Source organism: Acomys minous (assembly GCF_964271855.1).
Source record: "Acomys minous genome assembly, chromosome: 18".
NCBI lineage: Eukaryota > Metazoa > Chordata > Mammalia > Rodentia > Muridae > Acomys > Acomys minous.
This window is the reverse complement of record NC_140501.1, coordinates 42,189,252-42,216,361: the sequence shown is the minus strand read 5'-3', so window position 1 is coordinate 42,216,361 and position 27,110 is coordinate 42,189,252. Positions and strand designations below refer to the sequence as shown.

Below are 27,110 nucleotides of genomic sequence, written 5' to 3'. Positions count from 1 at the left end.
GCTAGTTTCTCTTAAGTCTAAGAGTGAGGACAACGTGCTTATCATAATCCATGATGCTCCCAGAGATACGTGACTAAAAGGGGCTGATGTAGAGAGACACAGAAACATATCTGTCCTGTGCATCGGGTCGCTTATCTGACTGACCCTGGTGAGCCCCAGCTTTTCATTTGCAGTCTGGGGAGCCGATCGCTTCATTCTGGCTCTGACACAGAAGTGAAGCCTGCCATTGATAAATTGATAGGTACATGGGAAAGTATTGTCTTAGGGTAGGGTGAGATGGATCAGCTGAGTGAAAGCCGACCCCCCATTGTCTCTCCTGGAGAAGCCTGGGTACCCTGGAAGTTCTTTCCAATTCCTGGCCCTAAGTTTCACCCAGCATGTAATGAATGCTAGTTAGGTGTGCCAGGGAACACAGCTATGACCTCAACCCTCTTGAACCAAAATAGAAATTGTTTTAAAACTCCAACGGAGATATAGTTGTGAGAACTCTGTACCATATAAATACCTTCAAAAGAGTTGTTTGAGTAAGCTGCGGCTCAGTCACTTGACACTGACTCTTTTCCACTGACTTGGAGTTTTACAAACATGTTTAGTTAGTTTCCACTGAAAGTAGAAGCAGCTTGTCAGGGTAAAGGGATGCTAGATCATCCAGAAACATTCATGGATTTGGAGGAAAATGCTTTATAAATCTAACTGTTATCAATCAGGTAACACACTGAGGCTGAATTTGCATGGGTCTGCATCTGTTAGTTGGAGATGAGAACTGGCTGATGAAACTCACAGAGGCCTCCTTCCTAGCATGTGTGATGGTGCCCGCCACCGTGACATTATTAAAGCGAACTCCATATTTGATCTGGACCAGACAGACAGAACTTCAAGAATGTATTCTTCACCTTAGTAGTTTGATTTTTCTGGGTTGGGGTTATTTTGTTTTGTTATTTTGGTTTTGGGAACATTGTTGTTGTTTGTTTGTTTGTTTGTTTTAGATAGCTTTTACCGGAATGGTTGTTATACATTTCTTACTTTCAGGATAACTCAAATTCTGTATTCTGATTTAAAGTTTAAACCCACTTATCAAAAGAGATGAGTTGTACAGAATGTATTAAGGGAGGCTTGTTGGTGTGTTTTCAAAAAGCAAAGCACAGGCATAGACATTGGTAGAGCATCACACTCCACTCTCCATTATGAGAGAAACAGACAGACAGACAGAAAGACAGACAGACAGACAGACAGACAGACAGAGGAGAGAGGTGGGGGGTGACGGGTAGGCTGTGAAAAGAACACAGAACAACCAAAATTGCTAGATATACCAATTATGACTAAGGGAAAAAGTATTTTTTCCATGTGCAAAGGTAATGTGAAGTGAGGGCCTTTTCATGCAAAGGCACCAAGAATACCTGAGCCTAAGAAAACACCCAGCAGTCAGAGGCATCGGCACCATTGCTGCTCCTGAGCAGCAAGCCTGCAAACCCCTCCCCTGGTGCCCCAACCAGCCCTGCAGAAGTCAGCACTCATGCTGCAGACATGTGCCTTTACCTCTGAGCAATATCGCCCTTCCCCCAATACAGTCACAGACACGCACTAAGAAAAGTCTCTCCCACATGATCATGCACTGCCTCATGAGGCTTTCTCTGGACTCGTATGGCATAACTACAAGTGAGAAAAAAATTTTAGTGCCATCATAGCTAAGGCTTTTGCAAACACCCACATGTACACATGAAAACATACGTCCCCTCTGGGACTTTGCTGTCAAGAACAGCTGCCTCAGGCCGGGCGTGGTGGCGCACACCTTTAATCCCAGTATTTGGGAGTCAGAGGCAGGTGGATCACTGTGAGTTCAAGGCCAGCCTGGTCTACAAAGGGAGTCTAGGACAGCCAAGGCTATACAGAGAGACCCTGTCTCAAAAAAAAAAAAAAAAAAAAGAGCAGCTGGCCTGGGAAGACAGCCATCTCTAGCTGGGGAAAGGAACACCAAGCCAAAGGCATAGGGAGTGGCTTTGGGGTGACACAGCAAGGCCAGGAGCCTCTACTGCAAGGAGAGGGCTTTCAGGAGTTCCCTGTGTGGGTGGGAAGTGGGGGGGAGCAGCTGTGTGCGTAATGTGTAGTAGAGAGCCTGGAATACATCCAACAGGGACCTGTCATGTGTGTGCTGGTAAACACGTTAGGCACAATGGCCTGGTGCAAATAGTCCTTTCCTTCCTTCTGCTGTGGAAAAACAACACACACACACACACACACACACACACATACACACACACACACACACACACACACACACACACACACGGAGGGGAGAGACAGGGAGGAGAATGAGTTAATAGACAGAAGGAGATGAACAGAGAGGGGACTGAAAAGGAAGAAGAGGAATTCCATAATAAGAAATATTAAGCCAGGAACAGAGAGCATTTACAAACTATCCATGCACACTCTGATAGTGGTCCTATTGCCACGGTGTGTGCATTTTCACATTTTCCTAAATCTTGCATTGCCCCATGCCCACACAGCCGTCAGTGAGGTGGCCCTAAGAAAGAGGAAACAGGTTTTCTTGTGCTTTACTGGGTTAATGTGACCATGAGCCACACAGCCTTAGAGCCATCCTCGGCTGCCTCAACCGCAAATCCTCATGTCACCATCCTTTTAGCAAAGCCTCTCGCTTGTTATGGCTTTCTTACAATAGTTGAGGATATCCTTAAAAACCCAACGATTCTTTTATTTTAGTATGCACAAATAGGCATAAAAACCAATGTCCTGTGCCAAGCATGGTAGCATATAGGATTTTATTTTCTAACAGATTTTACTAAATTCTTTCTCACCATGAGTATTTTCTACTGGGTAAGAACAAAGGCCCCGACGTTGCTGCCTGAGCATCACAATCTCAGAGAAAGGTCAGCAGGGGCCAGGCCAGCTCTCCCTTGTCCATTACCCTCTGTCAGCACAGGTCTACCGTAAGTCAGGATAGGATGCCTGAGTCAGGATAAATGCCAACCCTAAAGGCTTCCTGAAATCTCTGATAGCTGATTACTCTTAGCAGGGTGGGTGGGGTGCTGTTAAAAATCACATTTGCAAGACAGTTTTTATTTCTAAAACTTCCAAGACCAAAGAGCTGTCTTCCCATTTCTTCTTCTACTGAAAGACTCAAATTGCCTCCTCCTGTTGTGCGGTGTCAGTTATTCATCCCTGCCCTCGAGGAGGACGTGTACCAGTGGTACTTAGGCATGTGCTGTGCCTGGAAGCCCATCTTTCACCAGTGATCGTTAGCATAACATCCATTAGCTGATGGCAACTTGCAAATACTGCAGGGTTTAAATTAATGGCAGTCCCGCCAGGAAATGAAACCATTTAGTATTCTGAAGACCCAATCTTATATATCTTACGCCTGTAGAACCGCTTTCTAATCTTGCTTAAGAAATAATGACCAAGATCCCCTTTTAATTTTTTATTTTTTTTAATTTATTTTATTTTTTGCCAGCCCTCAAGCTTTGTAAAATGTTGCTCTCAAAGTAGTTTCAATAAGATTCATTGTAATTATCTGCTCCATCTGTTTGTCCTCAGAAGTTTTATAAAATGCAACCTCAGATGAATCAGAGTTAACAAGATGATGTATGCTTAGTAGATATGCTTGCTTATTCTTTTTTTGTTGTTGTTGTTTTTCTTTAAATGTTGCAGTTAAAAGGTACCAAGGACTTGGTGGAGACGAATGGCCACAACCACGAGGATGCAAATGTAGGTACCCCAACCTGGTCCTTGCACTTATTGTTGGATGCTGTTGAATCCCAGGGGCGTGGTGCTTTTTTTACGACATACAGGAAATCAGAAGCCCCTCCTCTTGTTGGCATGAGATTATTCAATGGATTTTTAAGATCAGCTTTAGTAATAAGATATGATAGATGCTTACCTACCATTATTATCACTTTTGTGTATCAAAAATTTCAGCTTAAACATCCATCAAAAATTCTAATTGCAGTGAGTTTGCTCAAGACCTTTACTTTTCCAAAACAACAAGGGCAAATGGGGCAGGGCCCAACCTGCTAAGTTGTGTGTTGTTGCATTTGTATCTGTCACATTTGCTTGTCAGTGAGGATGACAAATGATGGACGTGCTAAAGAAGTCTTAGAACACCTCCTCAAACCCAGCATAGCCTTTATAAGTGCACCCGTCTTCGGTTTCTGCCCAACCAGTAGCACAGTGAGTCTGCCTCCTCTACATAGGGAATGATGGCGGCAGATTCTGATTAGCACCATGGCTGCTTCTCTTACTGTTCCTTGGATAGCCAAACTCGGAAAGAGTTGTACCTTTGGACGTTCCGTGCTCTCGGGCAGAGTGACACACCTTGCTGAGAACTGCCCCTCAGTGTGCTTGGTGGCTTTGCTCTTTTCCTTTCAGAACTCTTCCTGATATCTGTTTTGTGTTTGATTAGTTTCCTCACAGGAAATGCCTACTAAGCAGTCCTTTTCACAAAAGCCAGACTCAGACGCGGTATCGTGGTAACGGATGCTTGATTAAGCCGGCGCTAGAAGAAATTATATATTTCGTGTTCACTCTTGTTTTAATTATACGCAGCACAGAGCCTAATAATCATAGTGCCCAAATCTCCCTCATTGTGATTGCTTACTATTCCTGCTTTTAAACATAGGGTGCTTAATGGAGGACTCGCTGTGCTGGGGGTACTCTACTAAGGTCCAGCAGGGATGCGAAGGCGTCCCAGAGGGGCCTCAGGAATGCCGCCTGCTCTCAGGGAAGCTACACTCAGGCCGAGGAATGCAGGAGCACAGGCTGCGACGTCTTTAGAATGAGGCATCGTCGTCAGACATAGTTCAAACCCTAGACTCTGCTGCTTATTATCTCTCAGCTGGACAAGTTATGGGACCTTTGTGACCTTCGTTGTCCTTGCTGGTGCACAGTATGGCCACGCTTCTCTTAAAAACACATTGTGGGGCAGGGGCGATGGCCTTGTGGGTAAGAGTGCTCCCTGTATAAGCAGGAGGGGCCTGAATTCAAGTCACCAGCACCCAAGTGAAAACCAAACCAGAGCATGTGAAAATGGGAATGGCCAAGTATGTCCATGACTCCAGCATTGGAGAATGAGGCCCTTCCTTGAAAAGTGTCACTTATGAGAAATTTACTGAACGTTGTAAACAGGGCAGGAATGTGGTCACATGTGTCTTTTGCAGGCAGGTGTATAGACTCTACAGTAACTTGGGTGGGGTCCGTGTAGTAGACTTTACCATCAGCTTGGAAGTGGCCACTGAGCATGGAGTTCCAACCAATTGGGAGAGAGGAGCCTCAGTTCCCACCCAGAGTGAGTAAATATCTGAGAAGTCAGATAGCACACACCAGTCACTGCCGTAGCACCTCCCTGCCTGGCAGACCGGGTTCTTTCCATATCTACCTGGCTTTGCCAGCTGGTGGGCTACCTGCTTCTCCTCCTCTGTCTGTCTGACCCAGCTATGCAAAAACCACGTAACCCATCAATTATCTAGGTCATGCATTAGAGAGTGGAGCTGAAGACAAACAAAACAAAACAAAACAAAAACAAAAACAAAAAAACAAAACAAAACAAAAAAAGAACGGCAACAAAAAAAACCTAGGTATCTGTTCACATCTTGTGTCATGACGCCTCCACAGCAGCCGTCCCTGCCCACGATCTTAACATGTATGTCTGTGTTTGGAACATGAGTGGGAGAAACGCAGGGTCACTTAGGAGGTGTGACACACAGTGGCAGCATAAGCCCGCAGGGCATAGAACAACTTGGTCTGCGTGGCTCCCATGCATGCGTCCCTCGATCCTTGCTTCCATTACAGGGGAGCCACGACCCAGATCCCTCTATTTACACAGTTCAGTTCCCTCCCCTGTGGAGGTTAAAGAAATCATTGGCGATCTGTATGGCAGGTTAATGGGTGATGCCGAAGCTTACTGCTGTCAAGCACAACACCATTCCCACCCAACTATAAAACAAAACACAAAAGAAGCAGGACTGCTCGGTTTTTCACACTGTCTCCTTAAGAAAGTAAATCCCCAGAGCTGTCTTTAAACCTGTCAGAGCAAAGACGTTAGGAGGGTGTGGAAGAGATACAGCGGGATTAGCATGCACAGCGGCACAAGGTGTCATTAACCATGTGTTTTAATGGTGTATATGAGGGAGGCCCTCTGAGCATCTGGTCCGCCGCCTAGTTTCAGAGGGTCTTGACTCAGCACAAAACCTGATAAATGCATGTGTTGTGCCCTAAGCAATTAAGAATAAACAACTCTCAGAAAATGGGATCATAGTCTCAAGAGAAAGGACAGCTTGGTTTTGACCCCATCCTCCTCATGATGGCCTAGCTCTGGAGCCCCTGACCTTAAGCTGAGAGAAAGAATAGTGGTAGAGAAAGACTTTTCACATGCCCGCCCATCCCATCCTCTGAGCTCTGTCATAGCCCAGTGAGGACCAACCCTAGCAGAGCACTCCTCTATATTATCCTGTTGTTTTCTCCCCCGAAGCACCTATCTGGCCATCTCCTGCTGCCCTCAGCCTGAAGAGCCCCTCGGTTTGTGTTCCACACACCTTGCCATCCCACTCTTATTCAGTAAACCCACACTTAGTCATGAGAGGAGAAGGCAGAGTACAGGAGCGAGCAGCAGCTCCCAGTGCTAAGCTGTGTCATCCCTGGCTGGCTCTGTCTGATGCTGACTGTCCTAGTTGCACCAAGTGGTACCCTGAGCCTGTTTTGCTTGCCTCTGAAATGAAATTAACATCCTAGGACTTTTGTGTTTTCCTGCTTAATACTGTCCCAGTCGTTGTATGTTAGGTATCAGTAGAGTTGAAGCTTCACATGCTGTGTGCTGTGCTAGGCTCTGGAGTATGTAATGAAGATATGCGCGCACACACACACACACACACACACACACACACACACACACACACACACACACACACACACCTGAATCTCCACACATGTGCTAGGTCCTTCCAGACCTGCTTGCCTCATTGTACTGTCAAGCCAGTGTGTCTTCACATCAATACCCCTGTAGCAATGGTTGGCCCCAGGTAACTCTTATTGGAAGGACCAACCCCATGGAGGAAGGAGGACACAGAACAATGTGATAAATGGTACACAGCTTTAAGACCCTAGAGAAGCTCCTGGAACAGAAGCAGTCACTGTGTTCCCCTTCCGGGAGAGATGGACCCATGTCTGTAGATGCTTAGATCACCTTCGCTCATTAGATGCTTGAAGTGGAGGCAGTGGATGAAATTGCCACATACCACCATTACCTGTTCACAGGTCATATGCTCACACTCAGACCTGGCTTCTCCTTCCACTGTCTTTCTGGTGACACTCCTTCACTTCCTGTCCATCCGTCCACCAGAAATCCACTTCCGGCTGCTTCACGTTGTCTGCTGACAGTTGCCAGTGGGGCTTGTTGTTTGCTAGGAGACCCATGATCCTCCAGAAACACACCCCAGCATCCTCGAGGTTGGTGATAGAAGGGACTCCGTTGATACGGAGCCCCTCCAAGCCAGCACAGTGCTGCACTCCTAGGAAGGCCTGGGCAGGGTGCTGATGTTAAGGGTGGGCAGAAACAACTTCTCAGCAAGGGTCCTATTCTACATAGAATAGTTCCCTGCCCACGCGCCTCCCTGGCTTTCCACGGCTGGAGCCTGAGGCTGGGGCCTGTTAATAGGCAGTTCCTGCTGGGCCAGGTAGGGTCACTTCTTTTCAGCTCTGTATGTTACTCAGGAATGGTGGTTCTCTATACAGGTTTACTGTTGTTACTTAGAATAGTAAGTATTCATAATGATTTCCATAGCCCTTACTTTCTGCTAGCCATGAGGCCAGTGAGAGAAAGGTGTAGAATATCACCATGCTGTTCTGGGCTGTGCTTTGGACATAGCCATACATAGCCAGATCTGGACATGTTTGGTGATATCAACAGGCTGAGCAAGGAGAAACTCAAAGTACCTTCTACCTGTTGGCCAGGTTAGAGAATGCAGGGAAGGGAAGAGATGTACACTGTGTGCCATGGCCATTCTTGGCTATAGATGTCTGTGTGTGTAAAGCTGAGGACAGAGCACAGGCCTCTTTGAAGACAGAATGTGTACCACCCCCCCACTCCCCAAAGGGTTGCTGGTCATCCTACCTATTGTAAAAGCAAATGTGGCAACTGAAGACTGATAACTTTATGGTCTGTATAAAAACATGTAAGCAAGCATAAAGGCTTCTATCATAAAGTGTCATTTTCTTCTTGGCAAACAATTGGGAATGCTGGGAACGATAAGGAAAAAGACGATCGTCCGCAATCTTAGCACTCAAAAGTGAGTGTTTCCATTGCATATTTTCTCCATTAGCACCACATACGTGTGTATTAATCTTCACAGGATTTACAGCATATCATGTAGATAATTTCTACAGGTTCTTCTACATAAGTCACAGGCATTTCCCCTATGTTATTAAATATGTCTTCTTGATGTGATTTTTACGACAACCTGATATTTCATGCCACCAATGTACCCCAGTTTATTTTATCATCTCTGCTATGGGACTTTAAAGTATTGCTTGTTCTTGCTGTCACAGATAGTGTGCAGTGGATATCCTGGAGCAATGTATTTGTTAATTCAGCCATCATCTGAGCACTTTATAAATGGAGACTTTGGTGCCGGCTTAGGATTTAGAGATAAAAGGAGATGCGCTGATTCTTTAAAAAGATTAAAGATCACCCTTTTCTAGGAAAGTGATTAAGTAAACAGCCCAAAATATTATCCAGATATTACCTCACTCTGAGTTCCTCACCGGGGGAGGAGCACTTCTGAAGGAGGGTCTTTGAAGAGAAAGGCAATCACACATACTTCATAAATAATTCAGAAGAACAATGCTTAGATATGCCATTTGGAGTTGAGTACCACAGGCTGACCTTCTTCACGGGCTGAAAGTGCACAGCCCATGCTTCACGCAGATGTGCAGAGCAAGGCTAATGGAATCGGGCCAGCACCCCAGCCAAGCTTGTCCACTCTATCCAGAGAGTAAGTGAAGCTGAGCAGGCCAATTCATTGAAAGAATAAGGAGTTCTAATCTCAACTAGAAAGCTAAGCGTTCACCTATGATTGTGGCCAACGCATTCCTTGTAGAATCTAAAACATCAACAAGGGATGCATATACATCCCATAGAGCCATGGCTCAAATGCAGGAAATAAGTTCCGTTTTATTGTTCCACACAAACCTAGGGTTCAGCCACAGCGTTCTTCCCTCCCATGCATCTTGGCTTGTCACTTCCTGACATCTGGAACAAAAGCAAACGGAGCATCAGTAGAATTTGTAAGCTGGTCCAGGAGCCTAAGGGTGGCCAGAAGCAGAGAATTGCTCCAGGGTCTCATGGAGACTGTAGGAAGCTGACAGCCTCAGTGGTCTGAAAACAGTGAGGAGTAAGACACAGTGGCAGGCAAGATCACTTTCTTCAGCTCTGTAAGTTAGCCCCAGAAAGTCATGGGGTTTTCTGCTAGTTGACATTTACTACTTAGTAGTAAATGCTCTGTGGTGAACTCTGTTGCTCTCTTTCTGCTAACCACTTGAGACCCAGGACCGGGAAGGAATGGGATATGGCCACCATGATGGACTGGTTGAACTCCCACCCTTGACATTGGTCTTCGTGTGGATTTCCCACCCCACACTGCATGGGTCTCTAATACCACAGTGGTGACTACCAGCTACCTCTTTCTCTTCAGCTCTGACCTCATTCCTTGTGTTACTAAATGACTCACAGGACTGTGACATTCCATTCCGGAAATAAATGGGACAGTAATAAGGAACACAAGTAGGTACAGTGGTGGAAACGGTGAAAAAGGGAAGGTAAGGAACACAACAGAAAGACCTGACAGAAATTGCTTCCTGTCTTTCCACCCTCTGCCATGCCCCAGCCCCTCTGAATCCACCCTGGCAGGCAGCAGGGTAGCGGTGGCTCACAGCTCCTGGCACACTACCAGCTCTAGCACTGAGACCCGTCTTCACCAAAGGCATCACTGTGGCTGCATCAACAGCCAAATGTCATAGATAAAGTTAAACCAGAGAAAGGACTAAGAAATTCAAAGGAAAAAAAATCAGCTGTCAGTCCACAAATGAAATCACCACTGGGTTTCGCGGGAGAAACAATACAACTGCAACTTGGAAGGAAATAACCTCCAAGTTGCCCAGTGCCAGGTGACGTGTGTTTCAGTCCTCCTTCCAGCCTCAAACTCAAGACTCTGCTGTGCTCAGCTGGGGACTCCCATCCCTAAGCCTTCCCTGAGGCCCATCAGGGGTATGATTTCACAGCCACTGGCTGCAGGTTCGTCTGCCCTCTGTCCCACACATCTTAGAGCCAGGTGAAGTGGTTTTCATTCAAATCTTCAAGAAGTTGGAAACCTCAGGCCAGAGGCTCTTAAGTTCAGCACCTTAGCAAAGCAAAGCATGTCATGTGAATCCCCCTGCAGGCCCCCTGATGTGGCCAGACAAGATAGCTTCAGAACGTACATTGTCATTGTCCAAAGGAAGAGACAGCAGTATGCTTTGTTGCTTTAGAAAAAAAAAAAAAGTATGTCCCTTGTGGGCCCAGAGATGTGCTGGCCTGTGTCCCTCTCCGGACAGCGGCACCTGGAAAGGGTCTTCAGGAGACTTTTGCCCAGGTCCATGGTGGACCATCACCCACAGCCCACAACAATCTTAAAGCATTTCGCCAACCATGGAATGCTCCATTAATGGTTTGTTTGGGTTTTTGTTTTGTTTTGTTTTGTTTTTTCAAATTTCGGTTTTGTCTTATTTCATCCCCTACCCTCTCCTCCAACTCCTCCACACCTCAGCCCTTCCTGTCTCTGAAGCTGCCCTTGCCCTGAGGTCCATGGCCTGATAACTCAGCATCACGTCATTTCTATTGTGTCAGCCTCTGGAGGGTTACAGAGTGGCTTTTTCTGTCTGGACAGTTTCCAGACTGTTCCATGTATGCTGATGAGCTACTTATGTTCATGAGGCTCGCAGAATCTAATTTGAACAGGCAATTCCTTACCATGCCAGCTCTCAGAAGGATGATTTGAAACTATGAAAAAGGTCTGTGCGTACAAAATTTAAAAGCTGATATCTGTCTCCCACACCATACACCCACATACATGTCAATCTCGAACCTTTTTATGTGACAATATTTGAATTGGTCCCTTGCTAAAAGCAGAATTACCATTGGCCTGCTAGCCTGAATAAATGGCTTTAATCAACAGGTCAGATTCAGCTAGGCGAACCATTCATTAAAAATTCTAAATAATTAGATTTTTTTTATTGATAATTCAGCCTGCTCCATCTATCATGTCATCCTTTTTGCTTGCTTTGCAAACCCCACCTGTTTTTTAAGCCCAGCTCGATACTCATTGCTTGGGGCCTGACCCTACACACAAGCATCCCAAGTCTATGGCAGGCTTCCAGAGTGTTCCCAACTGCATTCTGTCACCACCCCAACCATTTTGTATAAGCCGGACACGGTAGGCTGATCCCCAACTCTGGTGTGAGTTCCTCAAAGCATCTGCGTGTACCCCCCACCTCTTCAGAGGCAAGCACAACAGTTGACCCTGTGGAGGCTAGCACAACTACCCACTGAGTGATGATGGTGCAGACGTGGTCATTCCATGGCCTCAGACAGCACTGTATGTCTGTTTGACCCAGCTAGATGAGGGCCATGCCCTTCCTCCTCTATATTTTCTGTAGGTGAGTGTAAAGATACTAATTACAGTTAACTTGAAGCCTTATACAGAAGGGCTGGGTAGACTGCAAAGTCAGAAGTGATATGGTAAGGATCATGCCGTGCAAACATCTTGCTTTCTAGATATCTTTTTAACCCAGTCTTTCTCTCTCTCTCTCTTTAATCGCTGTATGCATGTGAGTATTGCTGGGGCTGCTGTTGTTTGGCTTTTCTTGGCTTGGGTTTTGGCGATAGAAGTGGAAATGAGGTTAGCAAGATTCCACCACAACCACCTCCCATTTGCTACCCCTGAATTTTGCATGTGAATCTTACTTTTCCAGGGCAGTCGTTTTTCCACGACTAAGAAGCAAAGTGACAGAGAGCTATTTAAAACAGAGGATGCTAGGCCCCAATGTATAGTTTCTGTTTAGGTAGGTTCAGGCTAGGACCTGGGAAATTATATTATTTTTTGGTTTTCTCATTTGAGGGAGGGTGTGTTTTGTTTTGTTTTTCTTTCAATGCTGGGAAGTGATTGTAAGATGCTAAGCAAGTGCTACCAGGCGGTCTGCAGGCCTCACTTTGTATAACCATGTCACCTGCTATTTAGGAAAGACTAGGCTAGAGAGTTGCCACTCTGGGCCTCTTTTTTATCACACTGCGCTCTGACATATTTTACATGCCTGGCCCTCTTCTCCTTCCTTACACTCTAGGAGAGCAGGAACCACTATTAATCATCTTTACACCTTATTGTCTGACTCAAAACCTGCCATTGTAATAGATTCCCAATAAATAACTGGTAAATAAAAAGCCATGGAAGCTCAATAAATTCAATCAAATGAAACTGAGGGCTCCAAATGTCTCAGCAATACACGTGTTCTGTTCAAAGGTCAGCTCTGCTGCTACATAACTCCAAGAGGGAAACGTACAGTTAGGAATTACCAGAATCTGGTGCAAAGGAAATCAGCATCCATTGAGGTAGTGCAAATTATTGGCATACCTGCAACCAGCCCCACGGGGGCAGGTCCATCTAAGTCTGTGGGTCAAGCATTGGCATGCAGCAGACACTGTCACTGCCCTCCAGCAGAACACAACCCAGTATCAAGACAGCAAGCAATGGAGGAGAGACTGCCTCATCACCACCACCACCAGAACATGGCTCCCAGAAACTCTGATTTGCTTAGACGGGGCAGACAGGGCAAATGGATGAATAGAGGCTGAGCATCCGGGCTGCATCTTGGCACGTTACTTCCCCAGTGTGTGGACATCAGCTACTTATCTGACTCGAGCCTTGGTTTTTCCATGTGACATGGAGACAATAACAGTTCCAGCACCTGTCATCTGTCAAACACTCTGTGAGGGCAATTAGCAACACCGTCATCAACAGTGTTTGTGTAGTGTCATCGAGTTCAGCATCCTCCACGTGCCATACAGTGGCAGTCCCAAATACCTGGTGCTTGAAACATATCTCATGCGCGCCATCTGCAAGAAGGCAGCAAGGAGAGAGAGTTGGGTTGGGGCATATTGGAGAGTGGGGTATTCAATGTTGGCTGAGCTTCCACGGTATTCCAGGCAGACGGGTCGAACTTTGATTGGCTTTCATAGTAATCAAATGTTTTTCTTTCCCATCCATCAGATTGTACCCCACCTGATCACATGATCTAATTTACCATGATAAAGGTCACCCAAAAAACCTTCTAAATTTTAATAATATCATTACTAATGTAAGCTCAGCAGGTGAAAATTATGATAGTGAGTGTATTGTAGCAGGGAAAAATAAGAAATGTCATACTGAGAAATGAACTGAGAAAATAACATGCCAAGAAAGCCATAATACGATTAATCTTTACCAGCAATAGAGTCAGTATCATGCAAGATAAATCAACCCGACTAATTCTGGTTGCACATACATACATTTAAAAAAAGAAAAGCATTTCACTTTAGTTTCTTCTTTTTGCTGTTCAATTTTTATGAGGAAGGAGATTTTTCATGCCATTGCCTTTTCAGACAATGAAGTATGTGGCCCTGCGTAAATCCAGCAGGGTGGGTTTTACTTCCCAGGCACTGGAGAATAATGCACACCTATTTTACAGAACAAGTATACTTTCACCTGCCAACGGCTACCATTGTGGCATATTGTAAAACGAAATGAAATGCTACAGCTTAATTTAAAGAATGAGTGGGGTTGTTCGAACAAAAAGTGTGTGTATGTGTGTGTGGATACACACACACATACACATATATTTTACATATATATATGTGTGTGTGTGCGTGTGTGTGTGTGTGTGTGTGTGTGTGTGTTAACATGACTGTCACAAAGCTATGCCAAAAGAAAGTCGTTCAGTTGACCAGAGACCACCATTTAAATTATCACAATCAAGCTCTGGCCCATGCAGCAGGGATGCTTGTAGTATTTAATGAGAGATGTTGAGAGATGAAAATTATTTCTTTCTATCAAAGTGCGTGTTCCTTGTTGGGTACTCTATTTCTAAGGCACACGTGAAGGATTGGTTGGTTTGCTTGTTGGTTTTTTCCAAATGAGTACTACTTGGGAATAACGCCTGCGTGGCCACAGTGGGACATGCTGCTCTAGAGCGTAGTACCCGTGTTGTCACTTCCCATGCTCCCACCTGCCACACTCTGCTCCTCATCCCGTCGGCCAGTGGTGGGTACAGCACCTTTTAACCTTTATCCAAATTGGTATGGTTTCTTTCAAATCAATGTCTGTAGATTCCTAACTATTATTTTAAGTAGCAGCAAAATTCAGCAACATTTGGACTAAATATAGTTTTGGACATCTGAACCCCTCTGTTCAGTTTCCTTCGGGTGGAAGTGACTGGGCTACCACACTACCTTCCTTCCTCGGCTGCTTATTAAACTTCCACCATAACAGCCGACTTTGTGTTAGACAACAAGGTACAAAGGTGGAAGGTGGTGGGTCCTCCTTTCAGATGTGAGTTGGGAAGATGGCCAAGCATAAACAGCATATAGGAAGAGGGTTATCTGTAAAATATAAAGAACATATTTCAGATTAATAGTGTTTTTAATCTCAGTGAAATTTCACTTTTATTTTCTTTTAATCTGCATTTCCTAAACCTTGTTCTATATCATATTCAAAAGGAGAAAGCTTATAAAGAGTTTACTCTTATAAAGAGTAAAACTGAAGAAAAAAAAAACCTCTTCTGTCTTATGTTTTTAAAAAGGATGGAAATAAAAGCTTGGTCCTCGTAATATGTTAATATTTAAAATCACTGAAAGCATTAATAATGGATACTAGCTAGAAATTAACTTCTTTACATCTGTCTAAAAAAGGAAAGGAATTTTGCAGCTTTCAAATGATGGAGCGCTGATGGATCTAAAGGACAGAAAGGCTCAAAGTGGTCGCATTGCGCTTTGCCACCATCTTCTCTGCCAGCTCCCTGTAGACTTGCTGTAGCTGACCACGGCTTAGGAGGCCCTGACCAACCAACCAGATGTCTATAGTGGTTGGTCTGCGACTCCCATACAGTTTATCCTCTCTGGGTATATGGTATCATGGTCAATGTGATTCCACAAATATTACTGAAGGGCCAGCTTTTTTTTTCTTTCCAGAAAATAATGGTCATGGCTGTGCAGTCAGCACTATGCTTGGCACTAGATTGTTGCTGAAGTGGAGAGAAAGGACTGTAGGCAGAGTGAGCAACCAGAGTCCTGGTGGGCCGGTGTTTGAGGCTGCTACTGCATTTGGCTTCTGCCTCTACCGGACAGCAGGCGTGCCTTGGGCTGGGGGCTGGGAGTGCTGGGGTGGGGTAGCTAGCAACATAGCAACATGAAAATGATCCAGGAGGGAGCATCTGCAACCCAGATGCTTCCATACTTGTCTTCTGCTTTCCTAGCTGTCTTCCTGAGATCTCAAGTCCAACCTTTCCAGAGGGAGCTGTTCTATCTGTTTCTATGTGATTTCTCATCCCGGGGTCGTTACCTGCTCACTACCAAGACAGGCTTAAGTGTTAACTGGCTCTTCCTTCTTCTGATTCATGGTTCCCACATAGCGTCTTCCCATTCTCCCTTCATAGCAGCTTCCACGCCCTCCTTTTTCAATCTTTGCCGCCAGAGAGTTCTCAGAGTAAGGCTGGGTCTGAACCATAGGTCTCTGCTTCTTCACCGGCCCAGCCGAGCATGCACATGGCTTTCCCTTGTTCTCTTAGAGCTCACCTTGACCTCCGCTGTCCTCTGGCCACTGTCCAGAGTCTATGGAGAGTGTATATGGCTGACTTGTCCATCAGTGCTGTGCTCACTGACACCCACACTGGAGTCAGTCGTCACACAGATCCACAGAAAGTCCTTCACTACCAGACAACAGCAGGAAGCCAGTCCGCTGACGCTGCATCCCAGCTACCTTCCAGGTGGCCTCCTGCCCTGTGGCTCTTTTGCCCCACGACTATGCCATAATCACCATTTGCTGGGCATCCCTGGAGACCCTGCTGGCTCCCCCTAGTCATCCGCTCCTGGCTGGCTGCCCTCAGCAGGGGCCCGTGTCAGCTTTTCACTGCACTCAACATTCATATCATAGGTAATTTTTCAGTTGGAAAAAGATAGTGATGGATGCCCGAAGGGCTCTCTAAAAAGGCTACGACACACAGCACAGTGGTGAAGACTTGACACGGGACAGTGTTGGTTCAAGTTCTGCGTCTGCTTCCTACAAAGCATATGTCACCTTAGTCACCTTGGTCAAGTCATTAGCTTTCTTATGCCTGATTCTCCTCATCTGTGAGGTGGAAATGTAGAGCCTGACGTCGTATGTTAGGTTTGTTTTGTTTTGAGTCAAGGTCTTGCTGGACTTGAACTCATGATCCTCTTGCCTCAGCTTCTCATCGGGTTTTAATGAGAATTAGATGACCTCATATTTATAGAGTCCTTATTACATTATCTGCTTCTAGCAAGCCCCACATATATGCTTGTTGAACCAGTAGAAGTTAAGGTGGTTTTAAAGTCACCAAGAAAACTGCTGTATGCGGGTCTCTCTCTTGACAGTTAAACCCCAGCCTTCACCTGCATGCATGTTTCTGGTACTACTTTAATTGTTCTCACCTGCTTTAATCATTGCTATGGGAAATCTTAAGAGAATATAGTTCTTGGAGCCAGCCACAGACACGATGCCTGTGTTATAGATCCAGCCAACTCCACTGAGGGGGGATGTCTCCAAATACTAAACCTGGTCACCTTCTGATGAGTTGCTGCATCTTGGCTGGTGGCTGCAGCCCAGCTGTCTCCACTATAGCCCCCCCCCTCTCTCTCTCTCTCTCTCTCTCTCTCTCTCTCTCTCTCTCTCTCACCTTTTCGGGGCCTCTGGGGTTTACCCTGGGCTGACCCAGTACATCAAAGGCTGCTAAAGAAGACTGTAGATAAGACAGAGCCCATGACCTTCAGGACTGGCAGTGCCAAGATCCAGAAACCAGTGAAACTTCAGGATTTCTTCCCTCTTTCTTTTTTAATTATTTGTGGAGGTGATTTTATTACTATTATTATTAATTTTTAGAATATATGTGTGAATACTTTCTTTAGTTATTATTGTTATATATACATATACATGTATAAGGATACTCTGCTGAGTGCATATAGTGTTGCTCATGTTGATATCTATTTAGGGCTGACCACTTAAGACTGGATAACCCATCAAGGGCCTCCTCCCTAGAGAAGACCAATAAAGAGCTACAGGGAGTTAATGACTTCTAAGAGAGGAAGAATATGTGTTTTTAATATAATAGTTTTATTCTCTGAGATTTCATACAATGTATTTTGACCATACTCATCCCTCTAACTCCTCCCAGACCTACCCCTAACTCCCTACTCCCTCCCAGCCTCATAGCCTCACTTGTGTTTATTGTAATAACTCACTGAGTCCACTCTGTGCTGCCCATATACTCCTGAGTATGGGGCCATCCACCATAGCATGCTTGACCTCCCTGGGGACATGTCCTTAAAGAATGCTGAATCTCCTTCCAGAAGCCATCGGCTGTCAATATGCTCCTCAGCTAGGGGTTGAGGACCGTGAGCCCCTCCATGCTAGAATGTTCATTGGCTGGATCTTCCACAGGCAGGCCCTTTTCAGAGAACAGCAGTTGTAAGTACATAAGAACACCGGTCCTGTCATGTCAAGAAGACACTCTTCACGCCAGTCCTCTCCACCCTCTGCCTCTGATGGTCTCTTCCTTGATGTTCTTGGCATCAGGATTTCCACATGCTCCTGCTCATTCTTGGAGAGGGATACATTCTTCACTTTCCTTGAACTGTGGGAAATTCCCATTTAATCACTTGTTCTTATCAGCGTTCTTCTAGCCCATCTGGTATTTTGTTTTCTTCCTCCTCCTCTCTTTCCTCTCTTCTCATTAGCATCAGAAATGTAGCATTCTGGCTGCGTGGTTCATGAAGTTTTAAAACACTCTTTAGAGACCATTTGCATCTAAGTTCCTTTTCTACAAAGAGAAAGTTGAAACAAGGGTACACAGCAGGTCAAGACAATTACTAGTGACTGGATCCTTCAGGAAGATGTGAAGGGTGTGTCTCTACTCTCCTTCCTTCCCCAATCACAATCCTAATCCTACAAAGACTAGGCTAAAGACTGGCGTGTTATTTGTTAGATTGCTTGTCCTACTTCCCACAGATGCAAGTAAAAGGTAAGGGCACAAATGGTTAGCAGCCTATTGTCCACAGGGCCCCTGACTTAATGAATGTGATGTTTATGAGTGGGTCATACAAATACACAACAAATGGCCATAGGACAAGTAAGACAGATAAAGAGGGTGAATCTTACGCAGTTATGTTGACAGAGTCAATGGCAACTGTGAATTTCTACCATATAGGTCTTCTTGATTGGCTCATTCATCTTGCCTGAGCAGCCATGGAAGCTGTCATGCTAGAGGGCTGTAGAAGTCACATAATGATGATCTCTAATTTGAAGATATGAGTGTGTGAACTGTTACTCAGTATATTATTTAATGACATAAGTAGCTCCTGGAGATGCTTACATGGAGTTCTTCAAAATGAAATTTTTATGTCATTGGCTTCTTTTCGTTACCTTTTTAAATTATAAGGACAAAAGTATAACAAGACTGTCAGGGAAATTTTGAAAAATATCCACTATTCAAACATGGCACAGTTAACATTTTTGCATACTTATTTTATAAGATTGCAGTGAAGGTTTAACACTATATTTTGTGTGGATTCAGATCAAATGCCTATTCTATATTCTGTAAGTTCAATAAATAATAAAAGTGAATAATGATATATTACAGTGTACTCAGAGATGTATAGTTTTCAAATTTGGTTCTCATAGCAACCTCAGGAGATAGGCACACAGTATTGTCCTTGTTTTACATAAGAAAAAGTTGAGGTTTAAAGCAATGCTCTGCCTAAAGCCAAAGCTACCCAGTGTATAGAACATGGCAACAGATTTAGAACACAGTTCCTCCCTTGTTTAGATACGACAACTGCACTAAAAGTTTTGTTGAAGAAACAAATAGAGATGGAAGCCAATTGTTCTCAAATGTTTAAGTGGTCATTTGCCACATCCATGGCATGAAAATAGTTTCCAGATAATGAAACCGTGTTTGTTCACAGAGAACTCACAGAGATCTGCCTGCGTGGAATAAGTTCCTTTGGGAAATATGGGACTTGTGCTACGTATAGAAGTGTTTACGTTAGAAGTAACAGGACAAAGAGAGAAGAGAACATTCTAAGCACTGTAGGAAATAGAAAACTACCAAGCTGTTACCAATCTAAAAACTTCATTTCAACTATCTAGCTTTCTTAATGCTAGAATGTTCCTTCAATGCTACTGAGAAAAGTCATCAGCAGTTTATCCAGCTGTGAACTACAGTAATGAGCAGCCTGACAAGATATGCCTACTGATGGAATAGTAGCACAAATGGACGTGGTACTAACCAAGCACTTTCTGATTGGCTCCACAATATGAAACCCATGCCTGGCACCACTAACTGGGCCAAGAACCCATGGCTGGCCAGGTCATAGACCTTAGGGGAGAACCTAGCACTACTACTCTCCTAAGTGAACACAATAAGAAATATCCCCCTAAGTTCTTCCCTTTATACTTATAGATAAGTGCATCTCTTAGCCCTCATCAGAGAAGGTTCTTTTTGAAGCAGATGGTGAGTAATTCAGAGATCCACACCTGGCCAACGTGCAGAGTACAAAAGGCTCAAGTGTTCAGTTCTAAGTGGGACCTCTACATTGCACTTGTCACCCCAAGGCCCAGGGATCATCATAGAAGAGGTGATGGAAAGGTTGTAAAACCAAAGATATCTGCATCAAAACAGTATTGCCAGACCCAACAGCACAGTAGCACACATGGACTCACAGTGGCAGGGGCTGCATGAATGAAAGTTGCATAAGATCAAGCCAGCGCAAAACACAGCATGGACAAGAGAAGGGCTCAGGAGGTCCCACCCCTATTGGAGAAACCATTGGCAACTAGTAGCTGCTGGGAGGAGGGAGAGTCAGTTCTCTTCAGGAATTACAGGAGTTTTAGAAGAGCTCAAAGTTCAGTCATCATTGTCGTCGTCATCATCATCATCATCATCATCATCATCATCATCATCATCATCATTATTATTTACATGGTGAGGTTCCATGAATCATAAAGATAACAGTTGTACCTAGCACCCACATTTTAGACAAGTAGCTTCCTGTTATTAAGACTTGTAGATGTTCAATAATTTTCTAAGAGTCAACAAGTTATTAGTGAGAGCCAGGGGGTAAGCCCTAGTATGTAGCACCTCTTCCACCCCTCATTTTAAATTTTGTTTGTTTGTTTGTTTGTTTGTTTGTTTTTGAGACAGGTTTTGCTATGTAGTGTAGTCTGTCCTGGAGCTTGTTGTATAGACCAGGATGACCTTGAACTCACAGAGATGTGCCTGCTTCTGCCTCCTAAGTGCTGGGATTAAAGATGTGCTCATTTTGAATTTGAACCAGGTTGGTTCAAGTGGACAAGCCCAGTGGTCATTTGGTAATGAGGTGCAAAGACTTAATGAGTTAAGCTTGCTCATAACCGAATCCATGAGAATGAAATGGAAGAGCTTTGATGAAAGGGAATGGAGAAGAAAAAAGTGGGGACTGAACTGTGGCAAGGACCAAAAGTAGGGTATCAAAGAAGGAAAATAGGGGTGATAGACCAGCAGAGTAAAAGAAAAAGCCAGTGAAGATAACGTAGAAAACCAGAAGGTCAAAGGCTGGGAACTTATATGTCATAGAACTGACACATGTGGCTTAGCATCACTAATGGCTAATATACCAGGATAAGAAGAATGGGAAAATAATTGTCAGGAAGGTGGCTGGAAACCCTTCAGAGGGTCTTTGCATGGGGTGCCAGTGAGCAAGTTATGACTCGAGTAATGTGGCAGTCTGTACAGTTGGTGGACACCACACATACAGGAAGTTGTGCAGGAGAAAGAAAATAGAAATAAGGTCACAGGGGCCACTGGACTAATTAAATGAAAGACTCACAGAAAAGAGTTTCTGTTCTGGTTACTCCTTTGTCTACGGGGGGGGGGGGGCAGGGTACGGGGGGGGGGCTAGTATCCATGAAAGGGAAGGAAAACAAAGGAAAGAAAAACACAATCCTTGGTCTGGTTCTGTAACTTAGCTATGGTGCCTAGTGTCTCAATAAGCAGAGGCGAGTTGGTCAGTATAGTAACTTAGATTGCTTCTAATATTAATCTCCCTCACATCCGTTGACTAGTAATAAGGGCAGTAAAGTTTTAAATAAAAGGCAACTATGCTTAATCTGTGATTCAGTGTCCTTGAAAAAAATGAGCTCCCCCAAAATTAGGTAAGTTGGAATACCCTGAGTAGATAGTATAGACTTTTTTGTTTGCTTGTACCTCTGATAGAGCTTTTGGCAGAAATTGTTTAATTCATCCAAAAACGTAAAGAGATCTTTGTAGCACAGTTCAAATCTGTGTCCCACCACAAGAGGCTTGCAGAACTAGGGATTTAAATGTTATATCATCTGATACCCTTGGGAAGGGTCACCTTTAATGTTCGGCATCATGGTTTTCCTCCATGAGAAATTTTGCCTATAGTGTTTTGGTAAGTGACCACTTGAGATTTATCATGTGAAGCCTGTTGTCCTGGCTTCACCAGACTTTTGACCTCACAGAGATGCTCAGACTTCCCCAGAAGGTGTATCTGCTGTGTGTTGGAAGGTGCTACAGGAAAGTAACACTGTGTTTGTGTGTGTGTGTGTGTGTGTGTGAGAGAGAGAGAGAGAGAGAGAGAGAGAGAGAGAGAGAGAGAGAGAGAGAGAGAGAGAGAGAGAGAGAGAGATGGGGGGGACAGGCAGGGGGTTCCACTTTGTTTCTGGCAAATGTGAGAAGGCCAGCTCTTTGCCTCAGAGAGTAGTAGTCAAGGTTCTTGCTGCCAACACACCTGAGAAATGCCCCATAGAAAGAAGTACAAGGGCCTCGTTCCTTAGCTAAAAAGCTGGCATGGCACTTCCTTTCAAGTATTTCAACAAGATGCCACAAAAATCTTGAGTACACTATTTCTGAAACTGAACACACCATCTCCTAGAGTTATATGGTTCTCTAATTTCTTCTTCACCGGGCACCTAACTCATTTCCAACCTTTATCTATTTAATTCCACCTCATAAATATTTCTCCTGCTGCACACTGCACATTATTAACTTAGATTTGACCCTCATTACTAAGAGGTAAAAACGACTACACCATTACTGTAGGCTCCCACTTTGTGTCCCTATGTCGTCTCACATTTGCCTCCAGCCCAGGGTCCTAGAGTACAGAGTTGTTCATGTAAAACCCTTCACTGGTTAAGACCTCCAGGTAGCATCTGAGCTCTCCAGGGTCTGCTCTCTTGTACAATTTCTTCCCCCAACATGTCTCTTTCATAGACCTTTTGTAACAATCGCTTGTTGTACTTTGAATGTCACTTCTCTGTCACTTTGTGCTCAGTTTCCCTAAAAGCTTAGAATTCTTGGTATAGAATAGGCAGTGTGTGTGTGTGTGTGTGTGTGTTGTTGTTGTTGTTGTTGTTGTTGTTGTTATATTGTGTGTGTGTTGTGTAGATGTTATGTTTTGAAGTGCTTGAAAGTAAGAAGCTCAACAGCAACAAGGCTTTAGTTTGGGGAATTACCTGGTTTCCTGTTGTTTCCTCATGTTTAATTTACTTTAATCTTTTTGATGGTGGAAATTTCTGGGTTTTGCTTGTTTTGTTTTTAGAAACATCAGATCTATATGTTTAGAAACGAAATAAAAGCTCTCATGAGACTGAAAATATTGCCTATATTTACTTTATATTTTGTAGAGTTACCCCCAAACTTACAGACTACCAGTAATTTTAATTATCTTTTTCAATTAAGCGAATAGCATTATAAACACTGATGAATCATATTACTCTTAATTTTCTCAGGAACCAATAATTCATGAGTCACTAACATAAAATAACCTCTTCCTAATAGGTGGGAAAAGGTAAAAATGTAGCACATAAAATAGCTATCTAATATCTCTATCCTGCCTTTAGTACTTAAACATACCAGTTTTAAGGGGCAGCAGTAGCACAATGCATGGGCATATATGCTTGTCTGTCTGGATAATTGTGTTACCTTGAATTATACCCATGGCAGGCTTAAGTGTGGAGGCTTAGATGGAGGAGGAAGGGGGTCCAGGCTTGTCTACTTCACCAAGTGAAAGTATAGACACAAGTATCTAGTTATTAGACTTAGACACACTTCTGACCACAACGGAAATGGTCATATTCACTTTTGGAGATTCTGGAGCCAATTCATCATAGGCGACAAGTGCTCCTTAGAGCCCATGCAGTCGATGGGCCCTGTCCCACTTTCCAGCAGAGTTTGTCTCCCTTGTGGAAGACAAAAAAAATCTCAGAAGCACCCCCAAAAGCTGAAGAATTTGCCAAGCCCAGCTCTTCAGCAGGCTCAAGTACTCTGGGCAGGTAAGGGTAGTACGTAGGGAGGTAGCCCCTCCCTATAGCCACAGCCGGTGCACACAGACCACAATGTCCAGTAGCAAGGTGTTTCTGTGGGAAACGGTCCTATCTTTCATCTTCACTGGGCCATCTCTACAGCATTATCAGAACAAGTCACAGCTCTATCCGGGTCGTAGTCAGTGTTATTCTGTAGCGTCTGTTGCGGGCCCTGTTCAACAACGTCTCTGCTTCTTTGTGACTCCAGCACTGGAGATGGGGACAGGTACTGAACAGGACCCATGGGTGGCGTCGCCTGCTGTGCACTTACCATTCCCTGCCAGCTCCTGACATGCTGGCTGCCCTCCACCATCCACTTCCCTTACTCACACTGAGTCCTCAACTGTGTGCTGGCCTCAGGATACCACTCAATCTTAGCAATTAATGTGGGCCTGTTGTCTGCTAGATTCTCGTGTGTAATTTCATTAATCCTCAGTTATTATCCAGGCTGTGAACAGATCACCCTCTCTCAAAGATATTACTTCCACTTAGCCCTAGGATTCGTTACTGGTATTTTTTGATGATGCAACCATCGTCTTGGTTAACGTTCTTCTTTCTTCCTAACCCTCCCCTGGGAAGCATTCACAGACACTCAGGCTGCATTCTGCCTAGCGTGCTGACCTTTCCAGGCATGGAAGTGCAGTACATGTTCCTGTTTGTCCTTAGTGTGAACCGTGCATAGAACCCAGCGGAGTCCATGACCCTGTTAGCCGAGAAAGATGAAACTTACATAGTGTTCTGCTCCAATTGAGAAGGCCTGATCTGAAAATGCCAGAAGCTGCTTCATCTCATAAGGACTTCCTGTCCGTATTCCCATTGCTCTGTGGAAGGTTCTGTTCCACACAAGCCTTAAGGTTTGCTCCATGTTAAAGTTCATTGTGTTTCTGGACTGTGAGATGGCTCAGTGGTTAAGAGCACTTGCTGCTCATTCAGAGGATCTGGGTTCTCAACTCCATGTAACTCCAACTCCAGGGGCTCTACCAATCTCTTCTGACCTTTGTGGGCACCCACACACAAGTATGTGTGTGTGTGTGTGTGTGTATATATATATATATATATATATATATATATATATATATATATATATATATCAATATATATATCATACATGTGTGTATGTTAAGGCAGCATCTTTCATCAGTAATGACCTTTTATGGGCAGCTGGCCTAGACATAACCTCAGAACATCCTACATCCTGTTGACAAGGAGTTCTCATTCTCTCTCTCTCTCCCTCTCTCTCTCTCTCTCTCTCTCTCTCTCTCTCTCTCTCTCTCTCTCTCTCTCTCTCTCATGTGTATGTGAGGTTGAACTTATAGCCTCATCAACTAGACAAGCACTCTTGCTTTGATTTGTATGCCCAGTGCATGCCCAGTGCTCACGTTTCTGCTCTAAGTCTTAGGCTCATTTGGCACTTTCTAGTCAACCAATACCTTCCCTCTGGCCTGTCGTCATATCACTATGATTCCTCTCATTCTGAACCCACTATCACCTCTTAATCAGCCTTCATCACCCCATCTCTAGCAGGTGAGTTTAACCTCAAACTGAGCCAGGGTTTCGCAGGAGAAGCTTCTTCATTCCTGGCCATTTCTAATCACTCATGATTGACAAAGTAGTAGATCCTATTAAATTAAGCTCTGTTTTGATTGGCTGTCATATGCGAATGCCATTAGATGAGATCCATGTCCCTTGCATTCTCAGCATGCTCTCGACAATTTGTAATTTCTTGCCATCTAATGTAGAAAGTGTCCTTCACTCTTGTTCTATATGCTAGCCTTTCTTTAAGATCCATCTTTTTTCTTATTGATTAAAAATATTTATACATCTTTATGGAGTACAATATAGTGATCTAATAAGAGAATACAATGTGTAATAATATAATCAGAGCAATAAGGTCTTCTATCTCTTCAATTGTTAATTATCTTTAAGTATTATACACTTTGTATCTTTTAAAATTTGATGTCGTTTCTACTTCTTTTCTCCCCCAACTCCTCTCATGGCCCCTACTCCCTCTCAACTTCATGACCTTGTCTTCTTTAAATATAATCATTACATCAACATACACATATGAAATATGAATACATCCTGAAGAGTCCCTGTAGTATTGTCACATGTATATGTGTTTGGAGATTACTCCTTGGAAATGGATCATTTATCAGGGGCTCATCCTTTAAAAAGACTGATTCTTCCTCTCTCAGCAGTTGTTAATCACCTGTAGCTCTTTATCTACAAGTAGGGCCTTGTGCAGATTTCCCCGCACTCCCATTGGCATGTAAACTGTCTTGTCATTGTGCAGGTCTTCTCCCGGCCACCATATTGTTATGATTTTATAAGTGTAACTTCCCTGTTAAATACGGAAGAAGTAGCTTATGGCAGATCTCTGATCCTCTGGCTCTTAAAATCCTTCTGTTCCCTCTTCTGCTATGCTTCCTGCACTCCACAGTCATTTGCTCTCTGCGTTGTAACCAGTTGTCGTTTTGCATAGCCATTTTGCTATTTAAAGAAAAAAGATGCCAGCAGGGCACAGTGGCATGCACCTGTAATCTCAGCACTCAGGGAGGCAGAGGCAGGTGGACCTCTGTGAGTTCAAGGCCAGCCTGGTCTACAAAGCAAACCCCCAGGACAGCCAAGGCTACACAGAGAAACCATGTCTAGAAAATAAAAAACAAAACAAAAAAAAATGCCTGTTTCATGAGGTCTGAGTGGTAAGCCTCACCAGTAAGTATAAGGGTAAGTATCTAGAACACAGTTAAGAATTAACTGGTTTAGGATAATGGCAGTAGTAGCTTCTTCTCTGGGGTAGTTAGCTGGCCTTACAGTACCAGGCAGGAATTCCCTCCTATTGAACAGGCCTTAAGTTCAATTAGACTCCTGTTGGTTACCCCATTATCACGGTGCCACTATTGTACCTACTGCACTATCGTCCTGTGCTTGCCATTATTGTGGCTACTAGGATGTACAGCTGGGTAAAACTATTGATCAGTTTTCTTCCTTGGCAGCTTGCAAAGCACTCTCAGATACTATGAAATCTGGTCCTCAGGGAGGGGCATCCAAGTTAGTTCTAGCTCAGTTCCTCCAAGTCCTGCATGCAAAGCATGTCTTCAGAAATACGGTCTTACCTTCAAATTCTGAGAAATAACCAAGGGTTATCGCATATATTATTTTAGAAGCTCTTTGACTCCTCTGACCAACAAGTCAAAGAAGGGCGTCCCATGTCTGGTACAAGGTGGGTGTTAGGTAATATATTGCTCTTGAGGGGATCATTATCACCCCCATGTGGTATAACATATTCAATCTATGTACATATGTATATACATACAACTGTAGATGTTATACATCTGTTTTTTAAGTAAACATAAAATATCTTCCTATGGATTTTAGTACATCCTTGGTGCTCCTTATCCTCCCCCCCACACCTCCCCTTCCCTTCCCAGTTAAGTCCTTTCC

General features: G+C 44.1%; 1 protein-coding gene across 3 annotated transcripts in view; it reads left to right on the top strand.

The window, feature by feature from the left end:
• The window catches only part of ENOX1 (ecto-NOX disulfide-thiol exchanger 1), a 288,573-nt gene that overhangs the window by 228,643 nt on the left and 32,820 nt on the right, over positions 1–27,110 (top strand). For all 3 annotated transcript variants that reach the window (XM_084767961.1, XM_084767960.1, XM_084767959.1), the window contains exon 12: positions 3,667–3,723. In XM_084767961.1, the coding sequence (XP_084624087.1) occupies positions 3,667–3,723 (57 nt within the window). The remainder of the gene's footprint in view (positions 1–3,666; positions 3,724–27,110) is intronic.